The sequence below is a fragment of the Suricata suricatta genome, chromosome 17, assembly GCF_006229205.1.
Source record: "Suricata suricatta isolate VVHF042 chromosome 17, meerkat_22Aug2017_6uvM2_HiC, whole genome shotgun sequence".
NCBI classification, from domain to species: domain Eukaryota; kingdom Metazoa; phylum Chordata; class Mammalia; order Carnivora; family Herpestidae; genus Suricata; species Suricata suricatta.
Window position 1 is genome coordinate 3,913,801 of NC_043716.1, and position 19,402 is coordinate 3,933,202.

Sequence of the window (19,402 nt, forward strand, 5' to 3'; positions counted from 1 at the left end):
GGATCACAGACAGCTCCGGCCCCTCCGTCTGGTGCACCCAAGTCCTTGTCAGGGGCTAAGAGACCAAAAGGCGCAGCAATTCTGGACATCATAAGTTCTCTCCAACACATGCTGGGGAAGAAGCAGGCAGCCCTGGAGAGTGGAGGAGATAAGATTCTTTGGAAATCACACGAGCAGGCTGGGAAAAAGTCTCTGCCAAGGGGCCTGCCAGCCTCATTCACTGTGGGAAATTCTAGAATGCCACGCTCAGGGGCAGCCCGCAGGCTGTGCCTGAAGTGCAGCGGCACGTCTCCATCACCTGGGGGGCCGGTCAAGGCACCGACCCCAGGGCCCCTCTCCCAGAGTTTTGGGGCAGGAGGCCGGGCTGAGAGGCTGCAATCTCTGACCAGCCCCCAGGTGAAGCTGCCGGCCCCGAAGCCCCACAGGCCGAGAGGGGGCGGAGGAGAGGCCGAGTTCTCTGCAAAAGTGCCTCCTCCTGAGAAGGAAGACGTGGTGGGTCTACACCGTGGAATGCTACTGGGTGATCACAAAGAATGAAATCCTGCAACATCGTGGGGGGAACCGGAGTGTATTCTGCTACATGCGATCAGTCAGTGAGAGAAAGGCAAATATCCCAGCATTTCACTCCTATGTGGAACTTAGGAAACAAAACAGATGCACATAGGGGAAGGGAAGGAAAATTAAGATAAAAGACAGGGGCGCCTGGGTGGCTCAGTTGGTTAAGTGTCGGACTTCAGCTCAGGTCATGATCTCGAGGTTCATGAGTTCAAGCCCAGCTCAGAGCCTGGAGCCTGCTTCAGATTCTGTGTCTCCCTCTCTCCCTGCCCCTCCTCTGCTCACACTCTGGCTTTCTCTCTCTCTCTATCTCTCTCTCTCAAAAATAAAGATTAAAAAAAAAGATAAAAACAGAGAGGGAGGCAAACCGTAAAAGACTCTTAAATACATAGAACAAACTGAGGGTTGCTGGAGGGGAGGTGGGGGGGGCTGGGCATTAAGGATGTTGGGATGAGCACAGGGTGTCCTAGGTAAGTGATGAATCACTAAATTCTATTCCTGAAATCATTATTACACTATATGTTAACTAACTTGGATTCAGATTTTTTTAAATGCAGAAAAGAAAAATTTTTTAAAGGTGCTTCCTCCTATCTCTAGGTGTTGGGGGAAAGCCATTAAATTTTTTTTTTAAGTTCGGGGTTTTAAATATTTATTTATTTTGAGAGAGACAGGGAGAGAGAGAGAGAGCACAAGCAGGGGTGGGGCAGAGAGAGAAGACACAGAATCTGAAGCAGGCTCCAGGCTTCGAGCTGTCAGCACAGAGCCCGACGCGGGGCTCGAACTCATGAACCATGAGATCATGACCTGAACCGATGTCGGAGGCTTAACCGACTGAGCCTCCCAGGTGCCCCTACACATGTCATTTTCATACACCAGTGGCAGAAAGCAAGTGAGGTCCTTATCTGGGGCTGGGGAAGATGGGGGACGAAGTGAAAGAGAGAGGAGTCCCTCCTTGACCCCCAGCCTGGCACCCTCCTCCCTTGGCGGGAGACCGCACATGGCCCGGTCTCCCTGGGTGCTCCTTGCCCCCAGATAAACAGGACCAGGGCTCTCTCAGGCTCCCAGCTGTGCACCTCGGCCCTAAAAGAAACCCCAAAGCATATAGGTGCCCAAAAAAACGCCAAGAGACTCAGGTGGGAAAACGGGCATCTCAGAGAGCAGCCGGGCAGGAACCCAGGGGGGCGGGCTCCTCACAATCTGGAGATCGGGAACTAAGAGAGAGCGCTGGGGCTCCAGCCCCCGTCCCCGCCTGCACTTCAGAGGGATAATTTCTATCCTACTTATAAAAGTAACACAAGTCCCCGGAGGAAACACTGGAAAACACGGAAACGTCAGGAGATAAAGTGTAAGTCCTCCCAGATGTGTCGCTGGCAAAGAATCTCAGTGGACCAACCACCTCCCCCAGCACCTGGAGGCAAAGGTGTGCCACGGGGGCTGGGGGGCCACCCCAACTTGCAGCAATCAGGGACAGAAGAAAGGTGGTGGCAGGGCGTGGGGCCACCTGCACGGCCGCCGGGGTCCAGCCCTTCGGGACACCCAGAGCTTGAAAGCAGCCTCTGACCGCCTGCTGCCAACACGGGGAATCGAGACTTCAGGGTGCTGGGGCGCGTGAAGGACCGAGCGGGGCGGGAGGGGCCTGACCGCCGGCCCCCACCTCCCTGATGCACTCAGACAACCATCGGAAGGGTTTGGCCATCGACTGCTTCGTGATCTCTCTCCTGCAGCTTACATAACAGCGTTTCTGCTCGTCCCTCTCCTGAGGATTCTGGGACCCAGGGAACTATTGTCAGCCAGAGCCCATGCCCTGCGCTCACAGAAGGAAAGCGGGCCACCTTGCTGCTGCCGGGCCCGTTACCTGAGGGCCAGGTGCCTGAGACGCTGGGGCCAGGTAGCATCCCCTGCGAGGCCTTCTGGAGGACACACCCCCACCCATCGGACTTCACAGTGCCCAAAGGGACCACTGGTGGCCTGTCACGTGGCAGCCTGGGGCTTCCCCCAAAAATACCACGACGAGGGGGCTTGACCGACAGAAAGGCATCGCGTCCCAGTTCCGAGGGCCAGGAGCTGGAGATTCAGGCCTGGTGAAGCTGGCTCCTTAGGAGGGCCGTGTAGGAGCGTCCGGTCCAGCATGTCACCTGAGTCTTCACATCGCCTCCTTCCCCCCCCTTCCATGTGCGTGTTTGCCACTGTGCCCCAAATTCTCCTCTTTGCAAAGACCCCTCTCCGTGTTCAGGATGACCTTATCTTAATTTGAGCATCTGTGGAGATCTATCCAAGGTCACATCCACGGCTCCTGGGGGTTAGGATTTCAACATCTTCTGCAGGGGTACAGAGATCAATCCCTATCAGGAAGCAAGGAGCTGGGGGCCGGGGCTGGCTGGGGACCGTGGAAGCCTGGGACAGAAGTCCAGGCCAGGAAAGTCTAGATCTACAAAATACAGAAGAGACTGGAACCCGGCAGCCGAGGGTCTGGGTCTGTGGCAGGGCCCAGAGGGGCAGCAAAGAGACCGACCTCTGGGGACCGGGGGACAGCTGAGCCCCAGCTCTAGGGCAGATCCCAGGTGGCCTCCTACCAGAGCATGTGTGCACAGTCAGGCTGGCTGGGAACACACCACATCCGCTCTGACCTCTCTAACCCAAGTGCGCCTGGGCACCCGGAACCCCTAGGAGGCCCCCAAATGGCCACTGAAGGGTTAATTTCAGGGGTGGGGGTGAGAGGCAAGAGCCCCCCTCCCCCGCTCCTCCCTGCTCCACTGTGGGATCCTTTCCACTCTCCCCCATTACAGGAGCTATTTCTTCGTGGGCTGAGGGTATCTTTGGGCGAGCAGACAGGCACTGAGCACAGCTAGCAGGAACAGGGGGCAGCAGATTCACGCAAGGCACAGGGTACGGTCTGTGCAAACGACAAGACTCTCCCTGCGCAGGGTCTCGGGGCCCCTGCGCACCACCCAGCACACTGTTCCCTGGGAGCCGCATGCAGTAAACACATGTCTTGCATGACTAATGTCCCGCCCTGGGCTCCTCCCACGCCTCTCGGAGGAACGCTGCCTACTCTGGAATCCGACTGGGGCTGCAGAAACAAAAACGCTGTTACCCCACTCCCAGATCCTCCTCCGATAAGAAGGATCTGATCATCGGAAACCAAGCCCGCGTTACGGGCGAAGGCGGGTCCCCAAACGGCGCTGGCTGATGGGCACGGTGAACGCTGGGACTCTGGCCAGAAGGGACCGTCACAGAGGTCTAGCGGAGCGGGACAGAAAACCTGAGACTCCAAGCCACCAGGAAAAGACCCAATTAACAATCTCCTCTCCACTTCAAGGAAGCACCCGGTCTTTGCAAACATGTAGCCGTTTGCACATGTTTAGTCCACACCGCCCGCCCCGTGAGAAGCCATCCAAGTGGATGATTCGAGCTGAGCACAGAGAAGGCATTAACCAACACTTGTTGCTCGGTAATCAGTTCAGGCGGCACTCGCCCACGCACTCACCAGAGAGCAACCTACGGATCCTTTCCATTTTTGCTACGAGTTCCGGGCTCCATGGCCTCCTCCCTCTCCTTGAAGCAGAGACCTTGTTTCCACTGTCCAGACTGCCCAGGTGGACCCCAACTTCCTGCTGCAGCCACAGTCCCCAGCCCCAACACACACGCAGGCTTCACCCCAGCCCCCGAAAGGCCATGCTTCCTGCGCTAATGGTCAGGTGCATGGAAAACCTCCAGGAATAAGGCAGAGCATGAGATGAGCCGGAAGGTTCTTGCCTAAATGGATGCTTTGTAGCTATACATATACACCAGTCATTTCTCGCTGGACTCTCTTTTGTTTAAGAGTTATTTTATTTTTTATTTGAGAGAGAGATGAGAGAGAGAGAGAGAGAGAGAGAGAGAGAGAGAGAGAGGAGCTTAAGCAGGCTCCATGCTCAGCACGGAGCCCAACATGGGACTTGATCCCACAACCCTGGGATCACGCCCTGAGCTAAAACCAAGAGTCAAGATGCGCAACTGATCGAGCCACCCAAGTGCCTCACTCCCTGGATTCTTGATTCCCTTACCTGGTCCCCTTTCATAATCTCCGATTTCCAAGAGCATTTATAAAATATCCTCCTGATGTGGCATCTAATGTCACCTCTCTTCTGCATTACTTGGTGCAAAACCACGAGGCTCTGTCTGAACACGGGTCCAAACTCAGGCACGCATAGAAGGTGGACATGCAGAATGCATGCGTGCAACTGAGTGTAAGAAAAATGAGGGGAGCGGCAACCTTCTGCGCTCCACCAGGGTTATGTTTAGGCAGGAAGGCGGGTCCAATGTGGCCACACCTCATGATTCTTCAAGAGCAGACAAGTCACCAGATGCTCATGGGAAATGTCCCAATTTGTCAGTGCTGTCAAGTCACTGAACATTTTAAATTACTACGTACACAGAAGAAGATGCTTCTGGGGACGGTCTCCGGTCTCAAGGCAACGCAGCACATAACCCTCAAGACACCCCCATCTTTTCAGTTCAGTTCCTTCCAGCAGGATCTGGAGGTCCCCACCCTGCTGTGACCATCAGGTGTCCTACCAACACACGAAGAGACACACTAATGCCACTGCCGTAGAAATTCAGTCGTTGTGGTTAAGCATTGTTTTTTTTTTAAAGGGTTCAAGCTAAGCAAACATCATTAGGTATGGGTACACAACGCACAGCCATATTGTACTTTTTTTGGCTGTTAATTAATGAATACTGGTCAAGCTAATCACTGGTAGACATTTGCCACCTGATACAGTTGGGTTGACCAGATAGGGATGGATGAACCATTGTGTGAATCAGATGCCACCAAAGTCCGCTCACGGGATCAAGGGGCACTGTGTGATGCATGGTGAGGGGTCATTGACTCTACACGGGCACTTGCTTCCTGACCAAAGCTGAGGCAAGTTAGGAAGCTGCCGCCTAGAAACCTCCAGAGAAGGGCAATACACAAGTAGACATCTTATGACTTTCTACGCCTCGAAGGCTTGAGCGATTTTACGAGTCCCTTAAGTTCCCCGAAGCCAAGGATAGGGTTTGTTTGGTCCCGATGTCAGGGCCATACAGGATGGGAAAATGAAAATCCTATAAGCCCCCAAATGCTCTGACTCAACTGCAGCTAGAAGCCAAGTCGAAACAAGAGTTCATAGTTTTTAACGGTGAAAATACTGAGATTAAAAAAGAAATTTTGAACTTTTGACTCAAAAGCTCTGAAGTGAAAAGATCTGCCACTCATCCTGGTTAGAGGGATCGGAATAAAAAACTCGAAGGCATCCACAAGTCCGTTACCTTGGCAACACTGAAGAATATAAACGTTAGCCAGGTTGAAGGGTCTTTCTTGACAGGTTTATACTCAATCTGTAACTTGTCGGCGTAAAATTGAGTGATCTGTTTGAAAGTGGCTCTTGGAGATTCCACTAACTACAGTAGCTTACGGTCATTCAGCCTTTAACCTTGAGACTAGAATACATGTTTACTTGTTGGAAGAAAACGGTCTTTCCCCCACCGTATCTCTGTAAAAGAAAACTGGATTTAAATTTACTCTTCAGCCTCATGCTATTTGATCTGCTGATGATGTCTTCATCAATCTTACTGTCTGCTTGCAAGTCAAAAATGGGAGGGAACTATTAGAAAACACTTAACAATATAAAGCACATGCTTTTACTCTATGTAAGATTCTGATTCAGTGGGTCTGTGGTGGGACCTGCCTGCATATTGGTATTTTTTTCATGTTTATTTATTTTTGAAAGAGAGACAGAGACAGAGGACGAGAGGGGGAGGGGCAGAGAGAGAGAAGGAGACACAGAATCCAAAGCAGGCTCCAGGTTCTGAGCTGTCAGCACAGAGCCCGACGCGGGGTTCAAACTCACAAACTGTGAGATCGTGACCTGAGCTGATGTCAGATGCCTAACCGACTGAGCCATCCAGGTGCCCCTCCATTTTTTTTTAAATTCCTTTTTAATGTTTATGGTATTTTTAAATAAATGCCCTAGGTGTTTCTACTGTGCACCAAAGTTTGGGAATCTGGAAAAAAGAACCTCCATCCAAGACATCATATGCCTCTTTTTATTGTGTTATTTATATGCCATAACATTGTCTCTAAAAGCATGTAATAGAGTTTAGTATATTCACAGAATAGTGTAGATATTACCAACTATCTAATATTGGAACACGTCATCTTCTAACCCTCATATGCATCTGAGGTCCTAATTCTCCCCGCTCCCCGTCCTGGGAGCACACCATCTACTTTCTGTATCTATGGCATTGACTGCCCTGGGTATCTTACATAAATGCAACCACACAGTATATGTTTCTTCGTATTGGCTCCTTGCACTTAGCCTGATGTTTCTAAGGTTCATCCGCGTTGCAGCAGGTGGCCACAAGTATTTCATTCCTGTCTATGCCTGAGTAAGACCCTACTGTAAGGATACAGCTCATTCTGTTTCTCCATTCATCACGTGACAGAATCCATTCATCGCTATGAAGAATGCCATCATGAATATTCATGAATAGGATTTCGTGTGTGTCTATGTTTCAAACTGTCTTGGGTGTGTACCTAGGAGTGGAATTGCTGGGTCATCTCCCACACATTCCATTTTATTTTAATGTTTGTTTATTTTTGAGAGAGAGAGTGTGCAAGCAGGGGAGGAGTGGGGCAAAGGGAGGGAACATAGGATCCAAAGTGGGCTCTGCACTGACAGCAGTGAGACCAACATGGGGCTCGAACTCATGAACCTTGAGATCATGACCTGAGCCGAAGTCAGACACTCAACTGACTGAGCCACACGGGCGTCCCTCACACATTCCTTTCTGTTTCATTTCCGTGTGTGGACAATCCGATGCTAATCGGTGACTCCTCCCACCCCCCAACAGCCAATGAGGACAGTTCTTACACTCTTGACCAATAAGCCGCCTTTTCCACAGTAACTCAACTTCCTAGAACACAGCAAACAATAAAATCCTTTTGGTCTCCTTTGTCTTGATTATTTTATGGATCTTCTATACACCGTGTGCATGACTCTAGCCCACCGGGCATTTGCCAAAGTTCCAAGAGATTATCGCTCTTTAAAACTGCTGAGATTTGAGGAATGTGTTGTATGCCTACGTGTTACCTTAACAGGCCGAATTAAAACAGATTCTCTGCGAGAAAAACAAAACCCACAGAGAAACAGATTAATAGTAAGCACTAAGGTCTAACAGCTTTGGGCGAAGAGTCCATTAAATGAAAATAATAAAGCCAAACTAAGAAACATGTATGAACACACACACACACACACACACACACACACACACACACGCAGCGAACTCAATCAACTAAACGTGCCAAACAAAGGCACTGTTCTCATTTCACATTTGTTCACACAGATGGACAGAAAAAAACAGAGAGAGGGTTCTGAGTGTAGAAGCTTCTCCGGGCAACTGTTATTAACAGGGAGTTATCAGGGCTGTTCTATCCCGAAAGTGAGAAAAGTATCCAATTATTTGTAACAGAGAGGAGCTCACACAATGCTCTTGAAAGTGTTCAACTGGAAAACGTATCCACAAACCTACATTAGCTCCTGGTGTAATAAAGTTAAATGGAAATCCACTCCTTTAAAGAAAAAACAAGACACCAAGAAAACTATCGGCCATTTGGCAAGTGAATCTAAAAAGCTCAAAACCTGGTAGGATCCTCCAAGCCTCACGCACAAACGTAATAAAACATCTATATGTCTGGATTCTTTATCAAAAGAGTAAAAACAATTCCCAGCTCCCCTGGGCTTCGGTCAGGGCTCCAAGAAGATAGCTGTGTTTCCCTTAAAAATAAATGTTATTTCTGATTTTTGTCTGCATGCTTTCCGTTAGCCTCACTGCAAACTAAGTCCCCGCCCCTTATGCCCATCCTCCTGAATACTGAGGCAATGAAACAATAAAAAAAAAAAGGATTAAAAGATAGGATCCAGGCAGAGCCTGGCCTATGAATGGCCGAATAACTGTTAAAATTTTTTTCATGCAAAAAAAATTATGTTTTATTTATTTTTGAGAAAGAGAGAGAGAGAGAGAGAGAGCGAGGGAGAGGGAGAGAGAGAATGTGTGGGGGAGAGCAGAGACACAGGGAGACACAGAATCGGAAGCAGGCTCCAGGCTCCGAGCCGTCAGCACAGAGCCCAACACGGGGCTCGAACTCACAAGCCCTGAGTTCAGGACCTGAGCCGGACTGGGGTGCTTAGCCCACTGAGCCACCCAGGCGCCCTGAATGGCCAGGTAACGCTGATCAAGGACCAAAGTCTGCCATCCGCTGTGTGAGATGATCTGAAAGGATGTCCCGAGGTTGAGTGTGGAGTACAAGTCACTGGCCACCGGAGCTCTGTGAACATCTGACTCCTCACCATCTGACACAGGAGTCAGATGCTCACGCAGCACTCGGGGTGAGTGGAGTCCCCGCGTTGGGACACAGACACTGGGCTCTTCCTCACGTTTCCATCCACTACCTCCTCCTGTTCTGACTGCTACCCCACCCATGCTCCACTGACCGTCCGCCTGGATGAACCCTCTGGGGCTGGAATCAGGCTTTCCGGGGGCCCAGATGATACAGTCCACAAGTGTGATGGAAGTGCCTCTCCAGGGGAGGAGGCTGGCCGATGGAAAACGGGAGCTGGGAGGGAGGAGAGACCTCTGCTCTCCCACGGACAGCTCAGAGGTACGGCTCCTCCCTGACACACTTCCAGAGAAGTAAACGCACCCAGTAGGTCTGATCTCAGCACACCTGTTGGACCTCTGTGCCCTTCACTGTTGACACTAGCCAGTGTCACGGGCCACCTTCCTTCGCCTCTCTTCTCTCTCTCACTGCTCTGGGCGTATACAGCTTAAAATAAACTGTTAACACTTAATCCTTGCCTCGGGCTCCGCTTTCTAGAGAAACAGAGCTAAGGCATCCCCTTCGAATGATTGTCTTTCTTTAGCAGTGAAAAACAAATAAACAAAGCTATCAGATTTCAAGTGTACCAAAATCAGGGCGCCGGGGTGGCTCAGTTGCTGGAGCGTCTGACTTCGGCTCAGGTCAGGATCTCGAAGTTCACGAGTTTAAGCCCCACGTCGGGGGGCTTAATATTAAATATTAAAAAATATTTGAAAGTGGACAAAGATTAATGTATAAGAGGTAAAATCCTGACTTGTACATTTAAACAAATCTCTGCCTTCATTACGGGCTTGAAGTACCCCTTTATGTCCAAATGGTAAAATAGATCCTAAACACTATCTAAAAAGGCAGTATTTCTCCAAAAAGAGGGCCTGAGTGCCCATGACCATATTATCACTACTAAGTGATCAACTGTGCGTATCTGGTCTTCCTGTTATTTACAGAACAAAACAGCACTGCACTACATCTCCTGAAATGCACCTGTTATATACACAAGAGGTCCCCCTTAACTTTAGCGTAGGTCCCTGAAAAGGATAAGCTATTGGTAAGAGATCAACATCCAGAAACTGAACACAACCCCACTTTTTGGGCAACAGTCAGCGTTTGGTGGGAACGAAGCACTTCCCGCAGCAAAGCACAAGCCACATCGTACCAGCAGAATCCCTGGGGTCCTGGGGCCCGAGCTCAGGGCCACCCTGCCTGACGGAACACCCTGCAGAGAGATAACCATGGGGAGATGGAGACTTTCCGCAGTCTCCTAAAGCATGCAGTGATGGCCTCGCTGAGTCTATGGGAAAACCTACCCATTGCTGCTTCCTGTTAGCCATCTGACTCAACACTATTTATTAGGGAATCTCTGCTTCCCCCAGGGATTTAAAGTGTATCACCTCTAGGGGGCGCCTGGGGGGCTCAGTGGGTTAAGCAGTTGACTTAGGCTCACATCGTGATCTCAAGGTTCATGGACTCCAGCCCCGCGCCGGGCTCTGTGCTGACAGCTCAGAGCCTGGAGCCTGCTTTGGATTCTGTGTCTCCCTCTCTTTGCAGCCCCCTCTCAAAAATAAATAAGCATTAAAAAAACATAAAATAAAATAAAGTGTCCCCTCTACCAAAACCGTCTATATATTTCAGTCGGTCTCTGAATGTCCTTCTTAACCGTCTTTTCTCCTCTGCCCTCCATGACATTGCCTTATTTCTCCTGGGTTCGTTCTTCCCACTCTGACAATGATTTCAAAGTCTCCCTCGCCCCTCCTCTGCAGGTTTCTCTGCAGGACTCTCTCCTACAGGTCTGCCCTGGGTCCTCTCCTGCATTTCACGGCTTCGCTTCTCTGCGCACGAGGAAATGAGAATTCTGGGCCACCCTCTGCGGTTGCACAGGTTGGTCACTGCACAATGATGCTTAGCCAAAGGGGCAGGAAGAGGTGACATCCATTCTGCTTTCTGCTCGCCAAGCCAGGGCCCCACATGGCCCTCCCTATCCTCATCTGTGGCCCAGGTGTCTCCCCCCAACGCCAGAGATGCATCCGTCTAAAGGTAGCCTGGCCGTCTCTCCAAGGAACCCTACAACGCAACACGGACTTGTCTTCTCTCCTCCAATCCCGCTCCTCCCTCGCGTTCCGGGTCCTCACGGCATGGCTCCATCGCACAAAGCAGAAAACTCGGAGAAACCTTGAGCGTTCTCCTTTCCCTGACCTGTCGGACGGATGTCTCCTCTTCTTCCAGCCACAGCCGTCGATGGGAGGCTGACCTCATTCCTTCTGTTCTCATTTACTCTGCAAGGGCCATGTTTACCGTCCCTGGATCCTTCCCTCTGCCCCCCGAGCAGTCCTGCCACACTATTCTGATCACGTCAGGCCTCTGCTTTGATTCCTTCCATAGCTTTCTGTTGCCCACGGGGCCAAGTCCCGGCTCCTCCAAGTGCCCTGTGGGGTCATCGGTGGGTCAGACTTCCTTGCTGTCTGGCCCCAGTGGCACGGTGATCCCCGTGCGGAATCCTTGAGACAAGGGCCCCTCTTCCAAGACCAGTGTGACCCCCGGGAAAGCTGGTGGCCCTCCGCCCCCGAGCCCCCAGAGGTCAACACGAACTCTCACAACACTCGTTGGCATCTGGTTTCTAGGACGGCAGTGCTCCAACGCGGAGACAGTGTCGCGTCCGAATCTGCACCCCCTCAGCCCAGCCCAGCTGCCGGCACCGTGACAGTACCTGTCCCTAAGACCCTAAATGGAGTTTGAAATCAGCAGATTAGCCAGGAAGAGGAAATACAAACATAAATTGGGCTTTAAACCAGTTAGACTCATACGGGATGTAAACACAGGGACAGAAGACCCGTTGTGCCCGAGTGCCCTCTGCGAAGCCATCAGATTAAGGGACGCCAGAGGCACATGGAAGAGAGGGAGATGGACAGGAAAGGTGTGTGGCGGCCGGAGCAGGTACATGGCCCCAGCCCGGGTCACACGGCAGGAGGGACCCCAGAGCTGGGGCAGAAAGGAGGACATGGCTGGCCCGGCCAGGATGAGACACGAAGTCAAATGGCCCTGGGGAGCCAGGAGGTCAGGAGGAGAGCAAGAGGCTGTTCTGACAGCGACCTCCCTACCGGAGGGCGAACAGGTCCAAAAACGTCATCGGCAGCCCAGCAGCCAGGCTCAGAAAGCTCGAGGGGCTCCCTGCTCCCTTTGGTTAAAGAACAAAATCTTTGCTATGATGTTCAAGGCCTGCACTATCCCCTCTTTGCCATCAGAAAGGCATTTCCAGGGGCGCCTGGGTGGCTCCATCGGTTGGGCGACCGACCTCGGCTCAGGTCATGATCTCATGGCTCTTGGGTTCGAGCCCCGAGTCGGGCTCTGTGCTGACAGCTCAGAGCCTGGAGCTGCTTCTGATTCTCTGTCTCCCTCTCTCTCTGCCCCTCCCCTGCTCACATTGTCTCTTTCTTTCTCTCAAAAATGAAAAAACATTTAGAAATAAAAAGAAAGGCATTTCCCATCCCCAACCCTTTCCTTGGCTAGGATTACCGCGAGCCTATCAGAGAGGGTGGGCAAGGGGAAAAAGGGCCGGTCCTACAGGACACAACAGAGGGCTTAGAGAAGCGGCCAGTAGCCGAGGGGCCACCCCGCCTTATCACACAGTCATGAACCCCTGAACTAAGATCGTCTTAAGTGCTTGAGAAAGAATCACGTTCGTGACTCGGAAACGCTATTTGACATTCACATGTCAGTGTCTACAAATAAAGTTTTATTGGCACATGGCTACTCTCCTCTGTCTTGGTATCATCGATGCAGCTTTCACGTGACAAGGGGAGCACTGAGAAGCAGTGACGGAGACCACCAGAGCCTCACGAAGACGTGTAACTGAGTTTGCCAGCCCTTGGCGTGGAGCCTCCTGGGGTCACGAATCCCTGGACCCACAGGAAAGCCCTGACCCTAGGCACGGGCTGAAGTCTGAGCCTCAGAACAAAAGCCACCAGACACTGTCAGTTCATTAAAATGGGCGTTTAATGTCCACCTCACGGAGAGGGGAGGGCTGCGTCAGCAGAGGCACACACCTGTAACGGGGTGTCACACGGCGGTGCAGCGTGAGCACTTCCGCCAACACTATGCGGACAGAAAGCCCCCCACAAGACGCCGTCCGAGCAGTTTCCAGAACATGCATCGTTCTTCCGATTTATTTTTAAAAAAAAGCACGTAATACGAATGTCCCCCATGAGATGCACAGGGAGGCAAATCACAGCATTCTTTTTCTTGTTTCGTTCCCACTGAGTTTCCTAACCAAGAACATACTACTCTCCAATTAAAAACTCAAATCAAATCAAATCGATGCAGATTTTACAAAGCCTCCATTTACCAGCCACCCTCGCTCAGCCCCTTCGAGACAGCGAGACAGGGACGAGAGTCCATCCAAGACCCCAAGGATCTCAGGACCGCACGGGAAGCGCCTCTGAAATGTCAAAGTCTGACCACAGTGCAAGGTTATTCCTGTGTTTGTTTGGAGGAAGCTTAAGATTAGAATGACCAGAAATAGTTTTACTTCCCTTTTCCTAGAAACCCCAGTTATGGCTCCAACAGGAACCCCCAGCCCGCGCAAGGTCAGCTGCCGGGGGACATGGACACACCAGGGACCCCTACTGGAGCTGCTGTCTCTGCTGCCCCCCGGGTCACCGGGACCCTACCAAGGGCAGGCTCGCAATCACCGGCCGTATGAAGGGTCCCACCGAGTCGGAAGAGGTGGCCGTTAAGTCAGGGAACACAGACAAGGGGGTGAGGACCAAGGCTGGGCCAGCACGTGGATACGGACTGTATCTGACACCCAGCCTTGGCACACACCTGTGGTTCACCCCACATCCAGGATGTTCCCATCCTCTGGGGAGGCGTGGAGGTCAATGAGCAGAGCTCTGGGGCTCCATTCGCCCTGCCCCACCCCGCCCTTCTCAAGACCACCTTGTTCTAGAAGCAGCTGCTCCTCCTATGAACTTCCCCCCTCGCCTTCTCGCAGCCACACCCCATGCCCGTGTGCTGGGGGTCCTGGACTCCCCGTGAGGCCCGGAAAGTCCCCCGTAACTGGGCGCAGGGAGGTGCGGTCCTCACTCAGCTCACAAGTGCACAGGGGACCTGCGTCATCTACTAGAAAAACGAGTTCACGCGTAGCCCCAGTTTTCCCAATGAGCATTCCGGTTTGGAAGCTTCCTCTGATTAGCACATTCTAGGCGCCGAGATGATCCCACGGTAGTGAACCTGGCTCAGCTGACTCAACCCAGCTGTGGACTCGATCACCTTTTGAGATCCCGGTTTGGGAATTGGCCCCAGGACAGGAGACTGGGTAGGGGTCCCCCGGGGGGTGGGGGGCTGTGAGTTTCCAGTGATGAACCCCACCCCTGAAGGGTGGCCTTCTGCCATCGGGCTGGACCCCCACCACCCAGCACCGTGGGGAAAAGAGACCCCCGCAGCCCAGAGGGAGGTTTCTGAAGAAACAGCCTGAGCGCCGGGAGATGCCAGAGGCAGACAGAAGCCCGGGGAGGCTGGAGCGGGACGCCCCCTCTCCCCGGAGCGGGACTCACCATTGGTGGTCGTGTTGACATAGTAGCGCCGCCCCTGAGGAGACAGGTAGCTCTGCCAGCCTGGCGGAAGGACGACGATCTGGCTTTCCTCTCCCGGCGGCGGGGGGACCATTCCAGGTTTCTGTGGAGAGGAGAGAAAAGGTCACCGCGGTGGGCACAGGGTGGGGGGGGCTGTTGGGGACAAGGGCCTGCACCTGCACTGGCTCCGGGGGCCGTCTCTCTGCACACCTGCGCCAGGAATCCGAAGCCTGAACCCCCAGGACCCCCCAGGACTGCAGCAGATGAGGCCCAAGGCCGGCTATTAGAAAGTTCCAGAAGTAATGAACGCACACCTCGGCAGAGCAGGACGATGCTAAGAGCGGATGAAGAGCGAGGTGGGGCTTTTCTGGTCCAGCCTCCAAATCTCTCTGGGAGATCTGGCGAGAACTGGGCTCAGGGGCCAAACCACAGTCCCTTCTGGTCACGTGCACTTACGTGGGGTTTGATTCTTTTGACCATGAAGAGCCGTACTTTTCTTCAATATCAAAATCAGAGAGGGGAGTGCCTAGGGGGCTCAGTCAGTTGAGCATCTGACTTCGGCTCAGGTCAAGATCTCATGGTTGGTGGGTTCAAGTTCCGCGTTGGGCTCTGTGCTAACAGCTCAGAGCCTGGAGCTGGTCTTCAGATCCTGTGTCTCCCCCTCTCTCTCTGACCCTCCCCTGCTCATGCTTGGTGTCTCTCTCTCTCTCTGCACCCCTCTTTCTCTGCCCCTCCCCTGCTCACACTCTTCCTCAAAAAGAAACATTAAAAAAAATAAAAATAAAAGTCAGAGAAAAAATAGATATAGAACAGAAAAAAGCAGGTGTAAACGCAGGTTCTCACAGAGGTGATTTCTGATGGCGGGATCAGGGGCGATTTTTCTTCTCTCCGCCTCCCTTCTCACTTGCATCTAAATTTCCTCAGAATGACAAAAATAAGTGGTTCACTAAAGAACATTTAAAAATAAGGAAAGAGGGTCCAAATTAGCCCACACAGGAGCTGTGCCTTCTGCAGACAGTAAACGGATTTAACGGCACAGGGAGAAGGGCCGTGAATTGTTTAGCAAAGCAGGACTCCTCTTCAGAAAGATCACAATTCGTCCGCTCCTAGACATTCTTGGCGTCTCTCAGCCATGCCTAGATGCAGACGGTCGCTAATGAGGACCACATGGGAAAAATCCAGGTGACAGACTGAAAGCAAGCAGTTCAGGGGCACCCAGGGGGCTCAGTCCGCTAAGCGTCCGACTTCGGCTCAGGTCAGGATTTCGTGGTCTGCTAGTTCGAGCCCCGCATCAGGCTCTGTGCGGACAGCTTGGAGCCCGGAGCCTGCTTCAGATTCTGTGTCTCCCTCTCTCTCTGTCCCTCCCCTGCTCATGCTCTGTCTCTGTCTCTCAAATATAAATAAAGAGTAAAAAACAGAAAAAGCAAGCAGAACAGACACATGTCCCCTCGGCCACCCTGCTCCTGCATTAAGGCTGCAAAACTGTGTGCACGTGCCCTGCACACCCTTAGTAAAGATCAGGTCGATCCTAGATGCTCCCAGGGCCCTGAGCAAACACGGCCTCCCGTGGCTGATGTCTGTCTCCACCACTGTAAACCCGCTGTCCGTCTTCGATCCAGTATGGAAGGCTGTTTTCCAACCACCAGGTGCTGGACAGCAGCCAGAAGCCCTTCTCATGCCCAGCATCCCAGCATGCACCTGAGCCTGTCCACCTAGGCCTCCAGACACCTGCTGTGGCCCCTCCCACACAGCAAACAGTGTTATGATGAGTCAAGTGTGCAGACACGTGCATGTGCGTGCATACGTGTGCATGTATATAAAATACCCGCATACAAGAGATGTGCCTCTTGGCTGAATGGCACTGGGAGGAGTATAGGAATCAGAAGGCTACGAGACTTCACTTAGAGAGGAATATTCTAGAATCAGAGGGTAAGACAGCAGGCTGTTTCTGTCGAGTCAGGGGACTTAGAGCATCCAAGATGGGAAGGCCATATTTGGCGCTTCTCCCAGCAGCCCCGGGGAGGAAATGGGCAATTGTTAAAGGGTATTAAGCAAGGGTCAGGGACGGACGTGGCCAGAAATAGGGTACAGAGCAGAGAGGGAGCTAGAAGCAAAGAGGAAACGGCGTTCCGGCCTGGGGCTCGATCCTGACTCAGCCCCTGAGCACCCACATGACTTGGGGAAGTGACAGCCAACTGCTTTTATCTGCACACCCACAAAACCGAGGCGGAGGGGAGGAGCCTTGTTGTGGAAAGTGCCATGGAGATGGATGACAACACACTCGGCACCGAGGAGGGTGCCCAGTGCTGCCCAGGAACAGAAGGTGCCCAGCAGGAGGGGCAGGACACCGGGCTTCATGTGGCCTCTGCCCCCCGGATGCGACGTTTGGGCCCCACAGCCCAGCCCAGCACCACCACGTCCGGAACGATGTCACCATCGACGACCGCTTCTCCCCAGCCCTCTGCTTCCAGGACCGTGCAGTTCTAAAGGCGTACACACCCGCCGGGGAGCCTGATGCGTCAAATACGGAGGCTGGGGGGCAAGGAGACCGGTCGCTCCCCGGAGGGGCTGGTTGAGGGAGCGGAGCACACTTCCGGCCCTCCGTGGCCCTCCGCGGCCCTCCATGACACAGTGCACAATGACACCTGTCCCCTCTTGGCTGCACGATGCTTTTCCTCTTCAGAATGACTCTAGGGGCGCCTGAGTGGCTCACTCGGTTAAGCATCCGACTTCGGCTCAGGTCATGATCTCGTGGTCTGTGAGTTCAAGTCCCGTGTCGGGTTCGCAGCTGTCAGTGCATGGCCTGGTTTGGGTCCTCTGTGCCCCTCTCTCTGCCCCTCCCCATCCCTCAAAAATAAACATACATTAAAAAAAAAAAAGAATGAATGACTCTGGGGGATTTCTCTAACTCTGTGGCATCAGACTAAGCCTTGGCTTTGGTTTGAGGACATCAAGGAGGTACGGTGACTGTCCGGAGCTCATGTCCGTGGAGGAAATGGAGGGTCCTCCCCGTCTGGCGCCTACGGAAGGTGCCTGCTGGGGACAGCACCTCTGATTCTGAGCCGGGAAGGGTCAAACTCAGCCTATTTCCAAAACTGGCCAATGTAGCAAACCAGTCTCCCATCCCCCTCCAGCACCTCTAGTCTGGCCTCTGCTCTGCCCCCCAACGCCCCCCTGCACCCATCCCCTGCACCTCTCCCACACCACCCCCTGCACCGTGGCAGCCGCACTCTCTCCCAGAAAGGAGCGCCTCCTGTTGGTGACCCGAAGCACATCAGGAGTCAAAAGATGCGGACACAAGCGGGCTCGTGCCCAGGAGAACTGAAAATGGCGCTCGATGCTGAAGGTCGATCCCCATTCACAGCAGCAGTGTCTACGACAGCCAGAAGGCAGAGGCCACCCAAGGGTCCATCATGGAGGACTGGGTGAACAAAATGGGGTGCATCCGTCCAAAGAAACACCCGCCGTCGAAAGGAATGAGGTGCTGGCACACACTACAGCACCGGTGAACCCTCAAGCCGTGCCACGTGCCGCTAGCTAGGGACACAAAAGGCCACATACTGTTCACTTCCATTGATATGAAACGCCCAGAAGAGGGGTGTCCCCCGAAAGAGGAGGCAGATGAATGGTTGGCAGGGGCTCGGGAGGGAGGAGAGGTTGGGGGGGGGATGCAAATGTCCTGATAGCAGCCGGTGCTGACGGCTGCACAACGCTGTGGGTGTGTAACTATCAGCATGAGACATTTCATGTTTGGTGAATTTCACAGCTAAAAAAAAAAAAAAAAAAATCATTTCCAAGCTGCCGAGGGGGCCGAAGTCAGACTCCCCACCACAGGCCCTGGTTGAGGCCCGAACCACCCCCACCGCCTCATCACTCCTGGCCATGGCGGGACGGGCCTCCTGGGAGAGCCGCCGGAGCCATCAAGACGGATGTAGCGCAAGGAACTGCCCAGTAATTATGGTCTCTGCGGAGTAGCTTCTTCTAATTAGTTTCCTTCAGGTTAAATCCTTTCCTTCCGTTCGCTACTCCTGCGGCTTCTGCCCTTCCCTCCCGGCAGCCCCTTCCCATGGGAATAGGAACTAGAGGAAGTGACAGAGGCCCAGAGACAGAGGCCCTACCTACAAGGAATAAGATCAGATAGTGAGAGTAAAGGAGGGGGAGGCGGGGAGGCTGGAAGCAGTTTCCTCCAACTCAGAAATTCTTAACCTGATGTGCAGCATGGCTTTGTGAGAATTATAAAATGCTGCCTCTTCCTCCAGATGGGCCATCCCTCTGTGTGCAAGGCTGGATTTCGGCCTCCCTTTCATCCCTCTGTTTAGTCAACAACCTGCTCAACTGCACATGGAAACCTATCCTGGGAGAGCCTGAAGGAAACTCCAGATCTTCTGCCCCTCCAAATGGAGTCATCTGTGCATATACCTCCTCACTCTATTTCTTATAGAGTATCTGGAGGCTTCCAAATGACTTCTGAGCCTTAATCTAGCCAGTCACTCAAGAAATGCGGGAGCTCAGCTCCCATTTCCGTCCATCGATAATGACTTTCATCAGGCACCAAATGTTTACAGTGCTCCAAGGAGTGGGCCAGATGCTTTACACACTTCTTTCTAGTTTTTACAATTTAAACCTGCCACCAAGTACAAATTGTTTCCCATTTTATTATTTTTTTGTTTTATTTATTTTTGGGAGAGAGAGAGAGAGAGAGAGAGAGAGAGAGAGAGAGAGAGAGAGAGAGAGAGAGAATGAATAGGGAAGGGTCAGAGAGAGAGGGAGACACAGAATCCGAAGACAGGCTCCAGGCTCTGAGCTGTCAGCACAGAGCCCGACACGGGGCTTGAACCCACAAACTGCGAGATCATGACCTGAGCCAAAGTTGGACACCCAA

At 52.7% G+C, this 19,402-nt stretch overlaps 1 protein-coding gene across 1 annotated transcript in view; it reads right to left on the minus strand.

Annotated features, from left to right (window-relative positions):
- The window catches only part of LOC115282785 (growth arrest-specific protein 7-like), a 38,755-nt gene that overhangs the window by 11,453 nt on the left and 7,900 nt on the right, over nt 1–19,402 (minus strand). Inside the window, exon 2 of the mRNA XM_029928960.1 lies at nt 14,503–14,623. Coding sequence (XP_029784820.1) covers nt 14,503–14,623 — 121 coding nt within the window. The remainder of the gene's footprint in view (nt 1–14,502; nt 14,624–19,402) is intronic.